The sequence below is a fragment of the Anolis carolinensis genome, chromosome 4, assembly GCF_035594765.1.
Source record: "Anolis carolinensis isolate JA03-04 chromosome 4, rAnoCar3.1.pri, whole genome shotgun sequence".
Lineage (NCBI taxonomy): Eukaryota > Metazoa > Chordata > Lepidosauria > Squamata > Dactyloidae > Anolis > Anolis carolinensis.
In genome coordinates this window covers 227,144,774-227,167,475 of record NC_085844.1, presented here as the reverse complement: position 1 = coordinate 227,167,475, position 22,702 = coordinate 227,144,774, and the positions used below count along the sequence as shown (strand labels likewise).

General features: G+C 40.4%; 1 protein-coding gene across 9 annotated transcripts in view; it reads left to right on the top strand.

Moving 5' to 3' along the window:
• Positions 1 to 22,702, top strand: part of zmynd8 (zinc finger MYND-type containing 8) — a 112,852-nt gene that overhangs the window by 26,239 nt on the left and 63,911 nt on the right. The window contains exon 1 of one of the 9 annotated variants that reach the window (XM_008110102.3): positions 11,675 to 11,697. The exons of 3 other annotated variants lie outside the window; for them this stretch is intronic. In XM_008110102.3, the coding sequence (XP_008108309.2) occupies positions 11,690 to 11,697 (8 nt within the window). In that variant the 5' untranslated portion in view covers positions 11,675 to 11,689. 5 more of the 9 variants (XM_003220617.4, XM_062978908.1, XM_008110097.3 and 2 more) reach the window with 5 other exon arrangements.

Genomic DNA, 22,702 nt, shown 5'->3' with positions numbered 1-22,702 from the left:
TCGTAGGCTGACATCTACTTCATCAGATGCAGACGTTCATATACTGTATTTAAATCTGTTCATATACTGTATTTAAATCTAAAGAATTTTACACAACCAACTTTTTTATCCCAGTAAATCTCAAAGATGCTACAAGATCTCTTTGCAGACTAACATAGCTATGTCTTTCTCAATACACAGAACTAATAAACAAGCTAACAAAATAAAATTTAAAGCAGTGCCATTTTGAAAGCACATTTTTCCTGGGGAAAAGATGAGTACCAGAATAGAAATACGAAGATTCGGCATGGGATAAGAATAGTATAAGAACCCTGCTATTTCTGATCAAAGACTTTTGTCTGGTCCAGTAGTATCCAGTTTCACAGAGTAACTTGTGCTGTATCTCTGAGAACTGTACAGACAATAACTAACATTCAAGGACATAATAGTTTCCTGATAATTTGTTTTCAGGGGCAGGTTGTATCTAATCCTAGAGACAGGATATAACTATCATAACTCATAACCTTCAGTATACTGCTCTCTCTTAATTTGTCTATTTTTCTTTTAAAGCATTCTATGTTGTGTCATTGGCAACAAATTCCATAATTTAATTACATACTTTGTGAAGACATTCTTTTTTACATCCTAAATCCTATACCATTCCATGTGGACTGTCGCCGTTGCAATGCTGGCCCATTGTACTCAGAAATGTGCATTCTCAGTTAGCATGTATTTGTATGTCCTACAGAACTGACAATAGTAATGCTTCAGTTGTACATGCAGTTCCTGATCTGGTTGTGTTTTGGTCTCATTCAACACAAAAATTGTACAGCACAATCAGAATTATATAACTGTAATGTGTAAGAGCTCATTCAGTGGAGTTACTCTGCTCAAGATCATTGTAACTACCGTAAGTGTCTGGATATTAGGTAATTTTGTATGCAGCTAAGAAGGTCTATTTCAGGGGTCCCCAAACTTTTTAAACAGGGGGCCAGTTCACGATCCTTTGGACCATTGGAGGGCCTGACTATAGTTGGCCACCGAGCAATAAATAATAATAATAATAACAACAACAACAATAATAAATAAGAGGGTTGGAAAAGACCTTTGGGCCATTGAGTCCAATCCCCCTTTGCCTTTGTGCACCGAAAGCACAAGCAAAGCACCCCTGACAGATGGCCACCCAGCCTCAATGTTAATAATAATAATAATAATAATAATAATAATAATAATAATAATAATAAAGAGGGTTGGAAGAGACCCCTTGGGCCATTTAGCCCAACCCCCTTCTGCCTTTGTGCACCATAAGCACAAGCAAAGCATCCCTGACAGATGGCCACCCAGCCTCAATGTTAACAACAACAACAACAACAACAACAACAACAACAACAACAATAATAATAATAATAAGGGTTGTAAGAGAAGAAGAGACCCCTTGGGTCATTTAGCCCAACCCCCTTCTGCCCTTGTGGCTTGGGGGCCGGATAAATGGCTTCGATGGGCCATCTGGTCTATTGGGGACCCCTGGTCTATTTCAATATAAGGGGGATGGGAGGGAGAAAGTCTTATGGCATCTTTGAGACTAAAGTATTACCCCTATGTGCCTGAATTTATCATGGAAGCAGGACACAGTGGATAAAAGCAAACTTTATTGAAAAAAATGACTTCTACTGGAAGTTTTCATAGTCTCTCTGGAGGACTTGGAAAATTCCCAAAGAGGTATATTCAGTAGGAATTTGTGTAGGAAATTTGGGCCAGATCTGACATTGGTAGGGTTCAGAATGCTATTTGGATGCAGGGTGAACTATAACTCCCATGTGGGTAGGCTAGTCCTCCCCCAAACTCTTCCAGTATGTTCAGTTGGTCACCAGGGTTCTGTGTTGGAAGTTTGGGCCAGATCCGTCATTGATGGGTTTCAGAATGCTTTGGATATAGGGTGAATTGCAACCCCCAAACGGGTGAGTCGGTCCCCCCACAAACAACTCCAGTATGTTGTGTTAGTCATGGGCGTTTTGTGTCCCAAGTTTGGTCCAAGCACATAATTCGTGGGGGTTGCAGTGGTCTGTGGAATTGGGTGAAGGTACTACAAATCCAATTTTCTGTGGTCCATCTTTCCCCAACCCTCACCAGGACATGAGTGCATCATAGGAAGTCTGCCAAATTTGGTCCAAGCCCATCATTCGTGGTAGCGGTCTGTGCAATTGGGTGGAGGTACCATAAATCCAATTGTCTGTGGTCCATCCTCCCCCAACCTCCCCCATAAAGTACATCATAGGAAGTCTGTGCCAAATTTGGTCCATGTCCATCATTTGTGGGGGGTCACAGTGGTTGCTGGAAGTGAGTGAAGATACTGCAATTTCCGTTATCCCTGTTCCGAAAATGCACCAGGATACACAGTAGCTAATGGGGAATTTGTGCGGCAGATTTGGGGGTCGTAGTAGTCTCTGGGTGTGGATGAAGGTACTGCAAATCCCATCATCCGTGGTCCATCCTCCTCCAAACTTCACCAGCATGTAAAGTGGGTCATGGGGGGGGGGGTCTGTGTGCCAAGTTTGGTCTAGGTCCGTCATTTGTGTGGGTTGCAGTGGTTTCTGGAAGTGACGAGTTTAGTCCAGATCCATCGTTGTTTGGGTTCACAGTGCTCTCAGGATGTAAGTGAACTGCAACTCCTATAAATCATGGTGAATTTTCCCCAAATCTCTCTAGTTTGTTCTGTTGCAGATCAGTTCCTCTGTTTGCTGTGTGGCATGGGAAATGGTAGGAAAGGGTTAAGGGAGAGGCAGTGGGCGGGGTCATGCAAATTCCACTGCAATGGAGAGAGAAAGGAACTCTGGGATGTCCATTCTGGAGGAACAACAGGAAACCCAGTATGAAATTGTCCCCAAATGAAAGCCTTCACTTGGTCAGGGGCTGTTTGTGGAAGACATTGGCAGGGCCCTTGTCTACCCTCAGGCTTATATAATCTAAATAAAACACAAGGAAGAGGGGATTCCGGCAGAGAATGAACTTCAGCAATTTCTGGCTTCTCTCTTTAACCCTAAAATACCATGTAATGGCAGTTGAAATATAGAGCTAGAATATGATGGAGCTGGCTACTTTTCTCTCCCTTGGTGGGCAGATAGGAAATGCTTATTTACCTAGACGTTAGAGTGGATAATTTATGGAGAATGGAGTCATCAGTGGTTGCCAGTTAGAATGACTATGGAGGATCACCTTTAATCTCAGATGGCATGGCCTTGTTGCTCACTTGCTGAAGATCATGAAATGGGACATGTTGAGAAAGCCTGTGTTAGGATTGCCATATCAGAACTGATTTGATTAACAACAACAGGTAGGCCTTTGGTAAAAGACAACAGCACTCTTCTTAGGGCTCTTGTTAAATCTAAACTAAAGAAACAAGATATAACAGCTACTCTGATCCTTGGCCAGCCTTGAACTGTTCCAATGGGAATGGCACAACGCTAGCAAGGGACCTGAGCTTCTCCTTGGCTGGTTGGTCCTTCCCAGGCACAAGAAGGGCTGACTAGCCAAGGGCAAACCCAGCCCCTTCCACATGCCACATCCGGCTCATGGGCTGTGTGTTGTGCAGGCCTGCTCTACAGTAATTTCTGGTGGAAATTTTTCATTTCAGTAAGGTACCATATTACCCCGTTTCCTATTTTCACAAAAGATTCAGGAATGTATGCCCTGTGAATACCTCTAGTACCTGATTTTGCCTTTTCCTTGTCTATATCAATTTGTATTACAGTACTTGTAAGATTGCAAACCAGTTTTTCTTACATTACAGTATCAACCTTCTTTACCCAAAGAATAGGGTAAAATGCTTGTGATAATAAAGACAAAACAACATTCTTCTTGCTGCTACAAACAAGCACGCCTATTATTACCTCTCAGGGTGATTTACATAGCCAAAGGCCATTTTGCATTATTCCCTTTACCTAATATCTTAACAGCCTATGTGGGTCTACTGAAATTCTGCTTCAATGTTTGCTTGCTTGGAGATTCATATGCTTTAGAAATCTTAAACCAAATATTTTTAATACGAGAGAAATCTAATGTCACACGCTTTGTTTCTGATTTCCTTTGTGCAGAATTTCAGATATTGCAGTATTTAGTGGCCTTGTTTTTGATTTTGAGGTGTGTGTGAAATTATCTTTCCTGCTTATCAAATGCTGAAAGCTTATTTGAAACTGCCTTGAGAGATTGAAGTCTCTCTTGAAAATACACAGATTAGTGAATATTTTCTTCCTTAGTTCTCAGTGAAAGCAGATATTTTCTTTTTCTCGCTACTGTTAAGATACGGGTCTTCAGCCTAGTAGCACTGAAGGCAACCCCTGCTTCAAAAAGCATATTCCATGTCTGCCTAACTGGGCTCCCATCTGGCACACCAAGCCATCTGCAGCAGCTCATTTACGGAGTGTGTATATGAGCAGGCCAATTTTGCATACTTTCTTTTCTTTTCTTTTCTTTCTTTCTTTCTTTCTTTCTTTCTTTCTTTCTTTCTTTCTTTCTTTCTTTCTTTCTTTCTTTCTTTCTTTCTTTCCTATTACATAGTTTAGGTTGCCTGTTTACTCAATTATCCTGCAGCCCTTCCCTTTTTGCCTGAACCTGTCCCAGCAATTGTTTTCCCTTGTTCTGTTAGCTAAAAATGCTGTTCCTTGAGTTTTTGGAAAACTATCCTAGTTTGTCTTTGTCAAGACAGGGTAGGTGCTTTTTGAGATCTCCAAACTGTGTGTCATAAGCAGTGGGAGTGCGTTTGCTGAGAACTGTTTTTTCTATGATATGCAATTTTTGGAGATCTGTAAAATAAACTGGCGTGCTTGTTGTTGGTTTGGACCTATTCATCCATTCCTGTGTTTCCTTCCAGGCTTTTAATTTGTTTCCAACCCCCACTTCACCTTTCACTGCTTTGTTTCTTCAAAGCACTGCTGATTGCTATCTCTGACTTTAAACCTCTATTTCTACCTTCCTTCCTGTTCTTCCCAGTCCTTTGTTTATCTCCTCCACCTCGCCACCTAAATAACCACACCTCCCAAAAGCAATTGGCTAAGCCTGCAGCAGACCATGAATTTTAATTGCCTTTTATTACAGGATAAGAGGTCTCATTCAGAGATTGCAGCAGGGGTTGCTTTCAATTGCTTTAGCTGGAAGCCTAAAAACTTGCTTACTTTCAGCAACATAAACTGTCGCAATAAAATGGTGCTTTTTACCTCTCATTCTTTGGGTATATAATATGCAAAGTCATTGCAAATAAGGAAGATCAAACGGCACAATTTCTTCCCTTCTACCTAATTTGAAACACTTAAATAACATGTTTACTGTAGTGAGGTAATTCTCATTTGAATTCAAAACTATGTGTTACCTGAGAGGAGTCCCAATTAGTCCCTGTTTTTACTGGAACTTTAAGATCCCTTGCTTTAACTTAGTAAACCATTTTGTTCATTTGGAAGATCAGAACTAGAGGCCTCATCTAGCTTTTGCGTATATTAAATTACTGTCTGATATGTGACCAAATCCTCTCTCTGGGGATTGAGTGTCTTGCTTTGGCTATGTGCCCAGTCACCATCAGTGCCATTGCAGTCCCAGAGCCACGATATATTTCCCACAGAGAATCAACTATATTTCAGTTGTATTTGGAAATGTTGCTTTTATATGAAAAACATGGAAGCAGATCTGCCAGTGAGGTAAAGCAACTAGACATTTCTTACTGAGCATGCATATTATTTTATTTCACACTAGTTTGGAAACTCAGCAGTGCCCAGGTTATTTGAAATTTGAAATTATTTGTTTTTGGATGTTAGGTAATATCAGTTTGGTCATATGTTATGCTATTTGTTAGAAAAAAGCCAGTCTTTGCTTTTGGTTTTTTTTTATGAATGATCCCATTAGAAAACGCGTAAGGATGTGGGTGAACTACAATTCCCAAAAAAATCTTGGATCAATCTCCCAAAACTTCCTCAGTTGGCTATCTTGGGTTTGTGTGCCAAATGCGGTCCAGATCCATCATCTGCTAGGTTCAGTGTTCTCTAGATAAGGGTGAACTACAACGCCCAGATTCCTAGGGCAATCACCTTGAAATCGTGTTAGTATTGACAGTTGGCCATGTTGGGTCTGTGTGCCAAGATTGGTCCAGATCTGTCACTTGCTGGGTTCAGTGTTCTCTGAATACAGGTGAATTATAACTCTCTGATGCCAAGGTCAATCACCCTAAGTTGGCAGCATTGTGTCTGTTTGCCAAGTTTGGTCCAGATCCATCACTGGTGGGGCTTAGAGGGCTCACGGAATATAGGTGAACTATAACTCCCAGAGATGAAGATCAATCACTTCCCAGGTCCACCAGTTTGCCATTTTGAATTTGTGTGCCAAGTTTGGTCCAGATCCATCATCAGATGGGTTCAGTGTTCTCTGAAAACTGGTAAACTATAATGCCTGGATGTCAAGGTCAGTCACCCCCAAACCCTGCCAGTATGCAAATTTGGCCACGTTGGGTCTGTATGCCAAATTAGTTCCAGGTCCATCATTGGTGCAGTTCAGAGTGCTCTTAGATTGCAGGTGAACCATACATCCCAGTCCCTACAATTCCTCTAAGTCATGGTGAATTCTCCTCAAACCTCTCCAGGATGTTCAGTTGCTGATCAATTCCTCTGTTTGCTGTGTGCCACAGGAAAAGGTAGGGAAGGGTTAAGGGAGAGGCAGTGGGTGGGGTCATGCAAATGGGGAGTGAAAGGAACACTGGGATGTGCTCGCTGTAACCTGCCATGTTATGGGAGGGTGGCTCCTCAGCAATGGGAACTATAGCCTGTTTGTGGAGGCCAAAGGCTGTCTGTGTGAGCAGACACCTGTGCCCCCCCCCCCCCACAGACACACACACATTTTCACTTTTATTATGTGTACAGATGTGCACATTGCTGGTTTTGAATGAAATGTTTGGTGAAACACACTGAACTGCTCTTCTTTTTTGTAGTATAGGAATTGTTTCCTATTCCTTCCATGTTATTTCTATCTTAGTTATCAACATTTCTGTTAAAGAAGTGATGCCCACGAACATATCTATTTGCTAACTGAGGAATAATAATAATAATAATAATAATAATCATAATCATAATCATAATCATAATAAAATTATTCTTGGACCCCACCTCCATCTCCCCGAAGGGACTCAGGGCGGCTTACATAAGAAAAACAATCCATACATTTAAAACACAATATAATAACATAGTTATAAAACAACATAACTTGACAATTCTTAAAACCAAGACATCAATTGCTATGTACAGAGGGTGATTAGTGCATGAGTAAAGTAAAGTAAAGGTATACTTGTATGTATTGTCTCATTAAGACATAAATTGAATTGACTCATAAAATAAATCAATTATATGTATCAAATTTCCATGTTTCATATAGTAGTTAGAAAAGTCTTTATAATTTTGTAAATATCTTGATTTCTTACCCTATATCTTTTTACAGTGAGTCTGTAAAGAGACCTATTGTAGACTAAGGGTGTATCTACCGTTTAGAATTAATGCAGTTTGACACTCTTTAATTATCATGGCTTGATGCTGTGGAATCATGGGAGTTGTGGTTTAGTGAGTCACCAGCACACTTTATCAGAGAGTACTAAAGACCTTGTAAAATTACAGGCTTAGGGCTGCACTAGACAGATAATTTATCATGAGCCGGTCCAGCATGGTCAACACTGGATCGACCCTGGGATGGTTTTGACTATCATCCCCCCAGCAGTTGTGGGGGCAGGAGAGAGTGTTGACTATCTGGTGGTACTGTACTCAGTTTGGAGTTGCTGAAAAACCACCCTTACTCTCTCCCTCCTGTTCTTCTTGTTGTGGCAGGTAGCGAGTTCTACATGATTAGCGATGGTCATTTATCACCTGTAGGAACATCAGCCAGGGCACCAAAACAAGGGAAGAGAGGAGGAATGGCTTCCTCCTTTACCACTCCCTTCTCCGATCGCCTCATCAAATCAGGTAGCATCAGTTCCGGCAACAAGCAGCTGATACTAGCCATTTTGCACTTGCTGGGTGCCTTGATGATGAAAAGGGGCGGGGGGAGGAGAGGGGGAGATGCCATCTGATATTGTGCAGGCACCCTGGGGAATATAGGATGGCTATGTAAACAGTTGCAGCTGGTTTTGTCTCAGAATGGGCCCAACTGCTTTCACAAGCCCAAAGTCATGATTTATTACAGAGAGAATTCAGACCAATCTGTGACTTTGGTTAACACAATTCAAGGCCATGTTAATCTGAAACAGCTCTGTGTCTCATTTAGCCACCAAAGAGCTGATTCATTCATCCTTTGGGATAACTGTGGATCTGCCCTACATTGACAAAAACGTATGCTACCTACAGTGTTCCCTCACTTATCGTGGGGGTTAGGTTCCAGGACCACGCGCAATAAGTGAAAACCCACGAAGTAGGGACACTATACTTATTTTAATATTTATACATTATTTTAGTAGTTATACACTATTTTAAGTCTTTATCAACCAATCGTGTGTTGATAAATCGCCTCCTTCTCCTCCCGTTGCCGCTTGGGCTCCTTTTCTATCCCTTTGGCTTCTCCTGCCTCCCTTCCTTAGGCTGTAAATTGTAATTTTTTATGATTTCTGATAGTCTTTTAGAGTTTATTGAAAAACCCTGAAAAAGCAAATCCGCGAAAAGTGAACCGCTAAGTAGTGAGGGAACACTACTTTGTTCTTTCACTCTCTAAGGTACTTGAAGATCCCTTTGCATACTGATATTCCATGGCTATATCTTTGATTTCTAAACTAAGCAAATGGTGATTTGCTCAATTCTATATTTCTTTGCTTAATGATGTTGAAACCTTCGTTATGCCTTATCAGCATACTTCAGAAACATTTACCTTTGGATTTTCTCTCTTCCTTTAAGTGTGATGTATTAGTGACTCAGCAGCCCACTAAAATGGAATATCCATATATCCAGTCAATGATTTCATTACCTCAGAGGTATCTTGCACCCTCATACAAGTAGAGTCTCCCCTATTGGAAATGCTTGGGACATGAAGTTTTTGGGGTTTCAGACCCCCTCCCACATTTTTGTAAAGCCATATTGGCATATTAATTGTGAATGAGGGATAGGATGAAGGAGGTTAATCATTGTGTCCCGTGTCCGTCCATCCAGCCATGCGTCAAGAAGCGCCCTCCCCCCCGCTCCATCATTTATTTATTTATTTATTTATTTGTTGCAATACTTGTATCCCGCCCTTCTCACCCAATAGGGGACTCAGGGCGGCTTACAATAAAACACACATATAAAAATAATACAGTTCATTCAATCGATTAAAATCCAATACATTAAACGTTCATAAAAATATACATGTAGATATACAATTGGCACATTTTGAGTCTAAAAACTGGGTCTGTCACTGAGTTCTAAAAAGCGTGGTAGAGATTAATGCTGCTGTTATTGCTCAAAAGCCTGGTCCCACAACCAGGTCGTAACTTTCCTGAAGAAAGATAGGAGGGAGGAAGCCTGCCTGACATCATTTGGGAGGGCGTGCCATAGGCGGGAAGCCACTACTGAAAAGGCCCTGTCTCTCGTCCCCGCCAGCCGCAGCTGTGAGGCTGGCGGGACTGCCAGCAGGGCCTCGCCTGAAGATCTTAAATTTTGAGGTGGGTCGTAGCGGGAGACACGTTTGGACAAGTAAGCTGGGCCGGAACCGTTTAAAGTTCAGTACAAGAAACCCAATGGGGGGGAGAGGAGAGGGTGTGGGGAGTCCCCTTACACAAGCTCCCTGCAAAAATCACATCCCAGATACTCCCTGTCAAGCACACTTTCAGCCCTTTTAGCAAATCAGCTGGGAGGGAGAGGAAAACCTGTCCCCCCCCCCCCCAATAAATATTTTATTCTCTCTGTGCTAGAGTCAGGCAACAGTCAATGGGGTGGCTCCATGCTCATCTTCTCAACAAGTGTCCTGGGTGCCAATATTTTCTTTTCTTTGTGAAGGCTCTTTGAGGGACAATTCAGTAGGTGCTTGACATGTAAACGAGCCCCATTTCCCCAAAGGTGGAGGTGGGTGGTTGGCAACAAAAAGTTTCCCTATAAAGGAGACTCAAACAGTACAATTAAAAATCCAGTTCTCTTCACTCTCTCTTTCCTTTACTCTCTGCTTCCTCTCCTATGATACATCTTTTGCTTTGCGTGTTTTGCTGCTTGCACTGTCATTGCCCCACTACCTACCATGTTACTTCTTTTGTAGACAATTTCCTTCAGTCTATGTTTCAGCCTTGAATGCTGCTGTGCTTTCAGCCTCGATAAGATGTCTTTCTGTATGTATTTTACAGTGTTGTGGTTCCTTAAATGTGAAACAGCTTTGTGTGGTAAGCTGTTTATGGAAAGGGGTTGGTCATGATATATATGTGTTGTGTATGCATGTGTCCCAATGCTGGCTTGCATGCTCATTTTCTTGGGGGAGAGGAGGAGGGAGGGGGGTGAAGCTTTCTTCACATACTAAGCTGTAGCCTTTTCTTGCATTCCTAATAGTCCAAGGAAAAGAGAAAACTGATGCATTGCTATGTGATGTGGCAAGTTTCCATAAAAAGCCACTGTGGTATAATGGTGGACCATTGTGAAGGGCTAGTTATTATCTTTCCAGTCAAACATACACAATATGTTGTTGTGAGGAAAATACATAATACTGTCATGTGAGCTATCTGAGACTCCTTGGAGAAAGGCTTCTCACTACAGTCAACAAACTGAAAATTACATCAAACGAATTTGGTTTTAGCAAACATTTTGTAGTATGTACAGTCATACTATTATGACTGATAAAAAGGTCAGATTTGCTCCAGCTTTTCAGCACATTTATTAAGACTAGGTGTTTTTAATTTGTGTAGTGTTAAGTATGGAACCAGGAGATTTGCTGGGATAGAATAAAATGCTCTGGTCTTTATGTCAGGCAAATGGAACAGTGACTCCTTCAGAAATAAAAAAGCCATTGAGTAAGCTATAGCTTTTACTAAACCTTTTGTAATTAGTTGTATTAACAACTATCATGTATCTAGCTGAGTGTCATCTCTGGTTAAATTATAGATTTATCTGGTAAATCTTTTGTTTCCAGTGATCTTAGGAATTTAAGTTAAACACATGCTTCTGCATAGTATCTCATTAATAAACTATACTTCTTAGCTAGTGTTTGTTTTCCTTGTAGCTGATATTTCAGAATAGGGTTCTGTAAACTCAGATAAACACCCTCACTCTTATACCTACCTGCACAGAAAGGTTTGAATGTGAACATTTGTTTATCTATGACATTTGTATATGACTCCATGGATTTTCCATCCATTTACAGATTACTTTTGCTGCTTTAAGTGGCTAATGCATTTCCCCTTATTTCAGAGGTTAGTTTCTCCTTTATTCTAAAAAGCAGGATGAAAATACATTTGGAGTTGTATTGCTGCTTGTCCATGAAAATGTGGGTAGGATTTGAAAGCAAAAAAATGCTTCCTCCTCTGAGAAGCTGTATAATATATATGTGAAATGAGCACTATACTTCTTCACTGATACAGCCTGAAAAACAGCTTTGGCATGGAACATAGGGCTTCTTCTGAGAGTTTCCTTGTGAAGTGTGAAAATGATTGTTATCTCAAGAAAATGTAACCACAGCATGAGGCATAGTAGTCTAGGATTATTTCTGTGCATTGGATTATAAATGTGTGACTGAACTGAAATTCACAATGAAAAGGTTTGTGTGTGCATGTACTAATTTTGCTTACATCGCTTGCTGTTGAGATTTGGGGAAAAGTTTTTAACTAGCTTTCATTTGATGTGATTATTAAACCAATCTGTTCTAGAAGGCCAGTTAAAAATCGGGTTGATTTGTTTGTTGGCCTTCCTGCTTTCAAGGCACAATGTGCCATTATCTGTATATATATCTTCCTTGTTTATGTGAATTTCCAAGATATACTGTATAGATAATTGCTTGTTTCATTCTGATTTTGGATACAAAGCTTAGTTTTCTTACTATCTGCTTCTAGTCAACCATTTTTTTAAAATGTCAGTTTGTGTATATAAGACTGCTGGTCGAGTTTTGTTAATGTTTCATTAACAAAATGATATACATATTGTTAAGATATACATTTATCTACAAAGTAATTTGTGGATTAAGTTGATTTCCTCCTTATTTGTTGTTTTTGTGAATCCAGAGAATTAATTTAAATATAAGCAATATTTGAGGGCATATGTGAAAACCTGTTCTTTGAAATGTTTCATCTAGAACTACTGTGCTTCCCACAGCACAGCAACGTCTCTTGGTAACAAAACTGCAACACAGGCTGGTTTTTTTTTTTACAGAATGAAAGCTCATTTTGTTCTTGGAATACTGTGCTTTAAGAGTTGGCCCTAAATCAAGCTGGTTGTTTGACAAATTATGCTCTTGCGCTAAAATGACATTTCCTTTTTTAAAATCCTGTCTTTTCAAATGAATTTTTTGTTTAAGGATTTTACATGAAACGTGCTAAATTCAGAGAGCACTTGCATTGTTCCTCCCTGTTCTGAAAGCAGCTCTGGTATTTTTCCACACACTGAAATTCAACCCTTCGCAAGGCCTGCGTCTTAAAAAAAAGAAAGCCGAATGTGATAGGGTTAATGGGCAGGAAGCTGCAGCTGCAGCAGACTAATAGGAAAGTCAGATTTTTGTTTAACTGACAACTTTAGAAGGCCTTAGGGATGAGGGAGGGGGTTGTTTGTGAAAACAGCACCTCACACATTACTGAAAAACATTATTATTTTCTGCATCCTACATATTTAATTAGGAAATGGGTATTGTAAGTGGTCAGGAAGTCAGTCTCCTACATTAGAGTGTAACCTGCATTGTCTGTGTTAGTAAAAATCCATAGCAAGAGTTCTTAAATCTCACTTAAATATTATTAGTATGTGTGGAAGAATCATGTTTGCTTTTTGAGCTGTGTGGCTGTTATATAACAGATGAACTTCAGCTCTTGGCCTTGTTGCCTGCTGTATGTTTCACTGCATGCCTTATGCTGTGTTGTTTGTTTGTGTGTGACTGCAAAATGTTTTTCCTCTAGCGTGGCTTTTAGGGGAGTTTTAAAAAATAAAATCGTTGCTCTCCCCAAAGGCAAAGCAGCTTTGGTGACCTATGGAAACTTGCAGGTTTAAAAAAAAACTCAAGCAGAACCAACAGATGTCGTTGGAGAAATGTTTCTTTTGGACTGGCACTCGGTTCTTGCTCTATTCTGCTTAAAAATCTGCTCTTTGCAAGGCGTTTGTGTGCCTGTGGCTCTCGTTTTAAGTTTCTTTTGCTAAAACGGGCCTAGTTTAGCCTGTCTTCTCTGTGCACAGGATGGCTCCTGCTTGCCAGAGCTGCACAAAGATAATCGCTCAGGAAGTGTTTCAGCCAATCCCCAGAAGCTTTACATTCAGATTTTCCAAAGTAGCCAATCCAGGATTAGCTTTTATTAGGAAGACAGATCATCAAGCTGAAGTGCCAAGCCCTTTCTGTCTGAGTACTGAGAGCCTGTCCTCCATGTTTTATAAGTATTGACATAACACTGTGTTAACAATGCATCCACAGAGGTAAGCTTGACTTTTTTACATTTTTTTCCTCTGAAACCTATGAGTTGTGGCTTAACAGTGTGATTCTCTGGGATCTGGTGCGCAAAACTGGCCCCCAAAGCACTTTATTAAGTTGAAAATGTTTAAATTTGCTTTCTTGGGTCACATGGTTTAGTAGCCATTAGCCATAGTTGTAAATGTACAGAGTGGCAAAAACGTTTGCATACATACTTCTTCACAGGAGGCTAGTGGGCTGTGAGTGTTTCTCAAGATCCTTCTCTTCCAAAGCAGCTCTCTGTGTCTGAGCAGTTTGCCTGCACTATTGTCTGTTGTGTCACATGCTGCTGGAGAGAAAATGGAAGCTAGGGAGCAGATGCACTGAACTGCCCTACAGGGAGACAAGCAGGGATCATGGCAGACAGCAGAACAGGCAAGTTTACCTTTTCAAACAGGGCAAAGAAGGGCAAGGCAAAGTGATCCCTGATAAAACATAGGATTTTTAGCTACCTGGACCACAAGAAATAGTGCTAATGGGAGATTGCAGATACTGGGCCTAAGTGGTAGAGTGCTATTGTATCATGTTTTTTTGTGCAGTTTTACCTTAACTTAAATTTGATATTTTACTTTTTCCTTACAGGAGCCTTAGATGCAGTGTGTGTATGTTTTCTGGAGGGCAATCTCTTGCTTACCAGCTGTCTCTTTAAAAAGGACTTTTCTTATTGTAGATTGTAGAAACAGTTAAGGTCTAGGTCTGAAGCCATCAGGCATAGCTATGCATATTTCAGTGCCAGCTTATTTAAAGACAACATATTTTTTGAGCTGTTATCTATGTCCTTTTCTGTAGCACAAGTAAAACTAATGGATTTTTTAAATGTGCTTTTTTCTTTTGCAATATATCAGGCACAGTTCTCTGAGGTGGAGTGATATAAAATCATGTGTGGTTCATGGGAGTATTACATGTTCATTTTTCCCCCTTTTCTTTCGGGCTCTTCTGGTTTTTGGCATGGTGCTACGTAATTATTTCAAAAAATTCCTTTTGGTCAAATCCCAAATCTGCCAGCTTGTTATATCCTATTTACTGGGAAAATGAGATGGTTGCATGAACACTTGGTAAGTAAACTTGTCTGCTATTCTCTGATCATTTTGCATAGTTTTAAATCTTTTTTGCTTTTAACAGGACAGACTTAATCCAGCCACTTAAGTAAAACTGTGGATAGCTTAGTGAAGTAAAACTAATTTTGTTGTTGTTTGTTTGTTCAATATTTGTCTTTATACCAACTGTGTGCCAATGTGATTTTTCAGTTTTTTCAGAATCTTCTGCCACATTGTGTACTTCCTGTTTTCCATTGAAAATAAAATTCTGCTTACTCTTTGTTCCTAGATCCTTCTAATTAATGCATTTTGCAGGTTAAAGCTCAATTCAGACTTTCCTCAAGCTTTTGAAGTGTGATGAATGTGCTAGTTCTCAGCAAACTAATCTTGCCACATTGTTACAGAGCTATCCCATAGTTACCCCTCTGCTTTTGTTCTCCTGTGATATATCATCCAGCATGAAATTTGGTTTTAGGGCCACATTTGAGCAACTTGTGCTTTTTAAAAATAATCTGGGGCTGAGACATTTTGTAAGCATGTCTCCACAAGCAGCTTTTTCAGTGGACATTTTCTCACAGCATAACAGAGGCTCTGCTGTGAGTTCAGTCTGTACACAGCCCTGCTTGTTATACAATACAAATGCATTTTGCGAGATGATACCTTGTTACCATTTATACAGGGATACCATGCACTTGATAAACTGTATTGCCTCTATTTAAAGTGAAATTACTCAAAATGTCTCATTCTCAAAAGGATTCTCTCTTGTCCTCCTCCCCACTCCTAAAAGTACTGAAGTTCAGTGTCAGGTTTCTCTGCTATTTTATACATTATTTGCTTGCAGAAGCGATGGCAAGAGATTGCTGAGCAATAAGTTTCAGTTTTTCCATTGTCAAAGGCATATTTTTGTCTTGTAGTAGGGCATTATGCATTAGCAGCTGGGCGTGGAATCTGAACATTACCCAATATCATCTTATGAAGAAGCAGGAAAAATGAGCAGTGCTCAGAATGCCTGAATTAAAATGGCTCCCTTAGGTTTAGCTGAAGAGGGATGTGTCTCAAATCTGCGCCTCCAGAGATATTGCTGACGGGGGGAAAGCGTGCTTGCATGGGCAGCTCTTGTGCACATAATGAAACACAGCACCACAAGTCCCCTGAAGTTCACCTTTTTAAATTGTTCAAATGCAAATTCTTTCATAGTTCACAAAATATAAATGTCTGCATTGCAGCAAGATGTCTGAAGCAAGGAGAGACAGCCGTGTTGTTCCCAGGATCAGCCCAATCATGCTGTTCTCCTCAGAGCTGGAGCCAATAGAAAGAGAGGAGAAGTTAAAGATTGACAAATACTGTAGCCAGGCGAAGAAAGGCCTTCTGGAAATTTCTCCCATCTTTGTTCATCTAAGTAAAGCAAATTCAGCCAATCTGAGAATTCCACATAATTCCCAATCCTTTGGCAGTGTATTAATCTGTCACATTTATGAATGGCACACACACAGATAACAGGCTGGTCTTTCTCCCCTGTTTTTTTTTTAACCAGGTGAAATGCATTGTCTTTAAACCACGGTGGGTGGAGGTGAGTGGAGGTGCTTTTACTGCCCAGACACAACTGATTTTGGTGCTAAATGCTGCAGGTCTTGATGCTGATTTGTTTTCTCAGGAACCACATAATTGAGCTGTAGTCCTCACCAAACAACTGTTATGGTAAAACTAAAATTGATAGTTTAATTACTCTTTTAACACTTTGCAAGCATATGGACTTCTTAAAATTATCCAAGGTGAATATACTTCATCTTTATTACTTAAATCAACATTTGTTTACTTTTGCAGTTATCTCTGCAGATACTGTAGCATTGTGTGTGTATGGATTATTGCGTTTGTAAACTAGAATGAAAGTATGAGGGAAAGAAACTGTATGCTTTTCCTCCTTTGTATGCCAACTCATGTAACTGGCAGCTAAACCAAAATGGATTAATGTAAAAATTGATATCAATAATAATTTGCTTACTGATAGCATTTAGCAAAACTGGAAAATAAAATGGTGCAACATGTGAAGTGTCCCAGATGAATGACCCTTCCTCTTCCTCTCCATTTGATTTGTTGACTTCAGAAGAGCCATGTACAGAGTGAGTCCATGCTTTTTCTTTTCTTTTTTTTTAATACAAAGGACATCACTTGTAAAATCAGCATCAGTTCCTTCTTATGATAAGATGCTTTATTAGTGTGGCATATACATATTCTAGGAGCCCCGGTGGTGAAGTGTGCTAAAGCACTGAGCTGCTGAACTTGCAGACCGAAAGGTCGCAGGTTCAAATCCTGGGAGCAGAGTAAGCGTCTGCTGTTAGCTCCAGCTTCTGCCAACCTAGCAGTTCGAAAACATGCCAATGTGAGTAGATCAATAGGTACCGCTCCGGTGAGAAGGTAATGGCACTCCATGCAGTCATGCCGGCCACATGACCTTGGAGGTGTCTACGGACAATGCTGGCTCTTCGGCTTAGAAATGGAGATGAGAACCAACCCCCAGAGTCAGACATGACTGGACTTAATGTCAGGGAAAACCTTTACCTTTATGCATATTCTAATTTGTAATACTTTAAAAAATGTCCCTCTATTTTACTGCCATGCTTATTTCCCCTTGCATAAATGAACCATGTTGTTTTACACGTGGCAAAAAATAAAGAAAGTCCAATGCGCTCAAACAGGTGCTACATTGTAGTCATCAATTTCAGGAGTGATAAGGCTCAGGGCCAACGATTCCCTGAATTCTGTTGAGCCAAGCATATCACATTGAAGACCCCAGAATGGCATCTTGGTATTTTGGGGGAGGGGAGTATGCTCCAATCATACTGTAGCAACCAGAATATGTACATTAGGTCATCAGATTGGGATTGGGAAACCTAGGGCCCAAAGTTATCTCTTTCACAGGATGTGGTGCATATATGCTCAGGCTCAGTTTGATGTACTTTGCTGCAGTCAGATTTGTTTTTGTCTTCTGAGCTGACAATGTATTGCTAGGTCCCACTGAGCAATTTAAAACATGATAAAAGCTTTGTCTTGAGAGCACTAACCCACTGTGATTTTGCTTGCAGAGGAAGACATTTTGCTTAACAGAGATTACAAAGTCTTGAGAGAAGCAGATGGCTTCTGTGAAATTAGTTGCCTTAAATATACTAACCTCCCCAAAAGACAAAGCTGTTAGTATTTTCAAAGTCCTGTTTGTGCTACCCATGTCTTAGATACACAGTTGTTTGCCAGAATTTGAAGCCTTGAACCTGATTAAATTTTTGTCATGCCTTTATCAAATAACACCTCAAAATATTTTACATGCTTTAGAGAGTTCAGCGCCTGAAATTGTATTTTTATATCTTACAGTTAGCATTTTAAAAGTTTTAATGTAGATTAGGCACCACAAAATAATTGGAGAAACAGAATCAGACCTTGCATATTCAAACTGAAGAGAACATCTAAAATGGAAGGATTTCCTTAGTAACCTGTGACTTCACAAAGCTCCCTGTCTTCTGCAATTTAGTTACACATTGGGTTGTCAGATATCACTGTGTCATCTTTTACAGCTTTCCTGCTACTTTGATGATTGCTTCAAAATAGTACTACTGTTTGAACAAGGGTCGTAGTTATTGAATAAATTGTTACCATTTTAGCTACTGTATAGGAATGAGGCAATGCAGTGCTGCCAGACGCCATTTTAAGAATCCTGCATAAATAGCATAGCTACCGATGAGTAAGAGACTGTTATAGGTGAGTGCTTATACAGAGATGCTATTTATTCAGTTATGGCATGCAAAATACTATCTCCAGCTTCTTTTTAAATGCAGTATCTGGAAATTTTATTTTATGCTTGCTACTCATGGTCTGAAAACAGCAATAATTATTTTGAAAGTAAAATTGAATTTAATGCTTATAATGTGTTAAACATTGTTTTTATTTTTAAACATAGCTTCTAATGTCTCTTGAGATTATGTTAATGTAATTTCCATAATGGAAAATAATGTGTTTGTGGGCAGTATTTTCTGGGTAGTTTTCCATATCAGATTTCCTGGTTACCTGTCAAAGTGGGGCAATTCAGCTGCAACTTTTGATTTCTCTCTATAGTTAATCTAGCTTAAGTAGATGTGTAAATGTTTCTTCAATTTTTGGGCTAAGGTTATAGCAATGGAATTCTTCGAGAAACATGTTATTTTTTGCTTGAATTCAAGGTTTTTTTTTTTAATTAACCACAATGTCCTGTGGGAACTAATGAGGAATATGATTTTTATAAAATCATGAAAAAGATTAATATGCTGCAAACTCACAAGGCAGGTTTCTGCTCATTTGTTATCTTTTTATTTTCCATCTCCCAGCTTTCCTGTAAAAAGAGAAGTGCATGGAGGGGGGCTCCATTGGCAATCCTCATTGTCATGCAAGTTTTAAAGTATTTGTGAAACAAATCAGTTTTGTTTTAGCATTTGGAACTGCCTTGAATTTGTTGTTGAACCCTCTCAGTGTCTAATATTAATTCTTATCAATGTATTATGTGGGTAGCAAAGATTTCCTTACAAAAGCTATTTTTTCATCTGTTTCTCAAGAAACTAATTTATTCTCAGAGTAAGATAAATATGGTTTCATTATTAGGAACTTCAAAAACAAATGGCCATTACTATCTATTAAGTATTCATCTTACTTATTCCAGACCAATGTCTTTTCAAATGTACAGTACTTTCAAAGGGAACAAGTATCTAATTATTATAATGAGCTGGCTGAATAATTGGTCAGTATGGCAGGGAAGATTTTTGCTGGGTTTTCTGTAATACTTACTTTGTGGGTACTCTGTTTCCTCTTATAAGAAAAACAAGAATAACACTTTGCAGATACCCTGTTTCCCCGAATATAAGACAGTATCTTATATTAATTTTTGCTCCCAAAGATGTGCTAGGTCTTATTTTCAGGGGATGTCTTATTTTTTTAAGAAGAATTCACATTTATTGTTGAACAAAAAATGACTATTATATATTGTACATGGGAAGAGTTTCCTCCCATTGACAAGTGTTTTCTTGACTTTGGCCAGGCTCTGCCATTCACCTTGAGAAACCTCTGCCAGCAATGAAGGCCCTCCTTTGGGGTCAAGGGCCTCCTATCTGTTGACCAGCGTTCCTTGGGGCGTCTGGGATTAGGATTGGGCCATCAATTAATTTCCTCCCATTGAAGGAAAGGGCTCCCTGCCTATTGAGGGTCATGCATCATCTCGACAGCATGGGCAAGGTGCCCGCCTTTCCCATGCAAGTGAGAAGGGGCTGAAGGGGTTGCTGCCTAGCCCTGGGGCCACAAGCGCCACCCGAAAAGAGAGGCAGGCACCAAGGTGGGAGGCCAGGCTTTGTGCCAGGGGCTCCTCTCCTCCAGCCGCTCTTATTCCACTCCAGAGGCGTGCAGATTTGGGCCAGGTTGGAGGGAAGAGAGGAGGAGGCTCTTAAGCTACGTTTCGAGTGTCTGCTTTTGGGCAGCAATAGGGAACCTCCGCACTTGCTGACGAGGGGAAGCCGAGCCCTGGGCTCTCCCTCCCCCTCTTTGCTACAGGGGGCTTCTGCACTCATCAGTTCACGTGAGAAGGGCGGCAGCAGAGAAGACTCCTTGTTGAAAAGTTCTCCAAAGTTGCCATGGCTATGTCCGTGGGAGCCCTATTGCTGCCCAAAAGCAGACACTCACAAGCAGCGGCGGTAGCGTTTCTCGCACTCTGCCAGAGTTTAGTTGGGAGAGGAGGAGGAGGGGGGGGGGGAGGGGGAGGAGGGAGCGCCTTCGTCAGCAGCCACGCTCCCTCCTCCTAGGTCTTACTTTTGGGGGAGGTCTTATATTTGGCAATCCCACCAAACTTCTACTAGGTCTTATTTTATGGGGATGTCCTATTTTAGGGGAAATACGGTATGCTGTATTACAGGATTTAAAACATATTTTAAAATATTTTATGAGGAAGGTAGTTGCTAGTAAGATTACTGGATAGCTGAAGTTGTTGTGTTTAAAACATTGAAAAGCAATTCTTGTAGATGTGAAGAACACAAACCTAGGAGAGCTGTCATGTCCAAAACGGTAATCCCAAGTTTAATGCAAACTGAAGAAGCCAGTGAAGTTTCGAAAGCTTGCATGAAGTGTTTTGCGCATTTTCATTGGACAATGAAGATATCACTCTTTTAAGAGATATGGCTTAATTTTGCCTGTATCAAGTATTGAAGGCTTCCTCATCCTCTATATGATTGACTTCCAGTGCATTCTGCTGTAGCCCAAACAATACAAAACAAAAGTACCTGTATTATGAATTTATGAAAATCTTTAGAACTGTTGCAATGCAGTCACAATATAAAGCAATGCTACTTTACATTTTAAAATACTCTTACTATTTTCAGTGGAGAACCTTAGAAGACAGCTGTAATCCAGAAAAATAGCTCGATATGTACAAATGGAGCTTCCTATTGTCAATATTTAACAGGAAGTTTGCTTTATATGACTGTGGAGCCTTAACTGCCATGTATGGAGACCTCACATCTGTGAGTTTTGCAAGACACGAACCTTAACTTTTCAGTCTTTGGCATCTGAAAAGTATTCTTTTAATAGACCTATACAATATATGGCCCATGGGCTGCATGTAGCCCTCGAAGGGAATTTGAGTGGCCGAAGACACTGTCTGGGGTATTTTGGGAATTGTAGTCCCACAGAAGTTATTTTTTCTGACCCTTGTTCTTACCTTATCCCCTTAGTTCAAGAAGCTCCAGGCCTTGCCTTGGGCCCTCCCTCCCCGCCAAAGCTCCTTTGAGCAAGCACCAGCCTGCTCCCTTCTTCTGTGTCTGGAGCAGGTTGCAAATTGTGGTAGGGAAGGGGCCTCTTCGGCATGACTCTGGCTGCTCCTTGTTGTCCTCCTGGGGGTTGCAGCTTCCAAGCCACTGCCCTTTAAGAACTTCTAGGCAGAGCATGGTGCTTCCTTTTTTTTCTAATGCTGCTGCTTCCATGGCACCTCTCAGGCAGTGAGGACCTCCACACAACAACCCACCTTTGGCCTCAGGAGGGTTTCATTGACCTTTAAGGGTCCCTTTTCTACCCCACCCTACCCTGAAAGAGAGAGGTGAGAATTGCCCCCCTTTCTGTCCTGCCCTCTTTCCAGGAAGTTACGTAGTCTTTTCCTCCATCTCCCATAATTTCCTTTACAAGGAAAACATGAAGAATCTTCTTTCTGGAGACAGACACAGTGGAGGGAGGCATACGGTTATGTATGGGGAAACTGCCCATGTCATGTTTTTAATCTTGTGGGCAACAAGCTGAAACATGAAAATGTTTGCGGAGGTATTCAGAGATTCAGCCTCTATTTCAACCAACCAGGAATTTAACACAGCCACTCTCTTTCTGTCTCTTAATTTCGCTCTGTTGTATGGAAATAGCTTTCATTTCCTGCTTCTTGGCCCTTTTAAAATACTCTGTATTTTCCCCTTTGCTACGTAGTTGGGGATAGTTTCAATAATGTGTTAGTACACACCCACTGGCACCCTCTCTTGGCCCTCACTCCCTGTTGCTTGCACAAACAGTACACATTTTGCACAAGCAGTACAGGATTTCCAATTTGTTCCTATGAAATAGAGTCTGCAGCACCTGGTATTCATTCACCCTTCTTAGCTTCAATGATCCCAATAAATTCTGATACCATTATGGTATTTAGGCAAACACAGCTTTCATATGTGAGTTGTGTTGCTATTTGCTAAAGAAAGTGATCAGAATTCTTGTGAAATACAACAGAAATACAACAAGAATGAAGATAAACCCAAAGAGTGGCTTAATACTGTTATTTGGGTTAATTAAATCTCACAGATTGTGGGATTTAAATTTCAGGAAGGAAGGAAGGAAGGAAGGTGATGCAATATGCTATTTTAGTGAGGCAAACTGGTGGTCACATGAAGAGTTGCAGCCAATCAAGATTGAGCATAGAGGAAGGGGGAAGGGAAGTGACCCATGCAAATTTGCCTGTTTTAAAATTGGCCTATTATTATGATGTTTATTATGTTTATTTATGTTGTTGTTTATTCGTTTAGTCGCTTCCGACTCTTCGTGACCTCATGGAC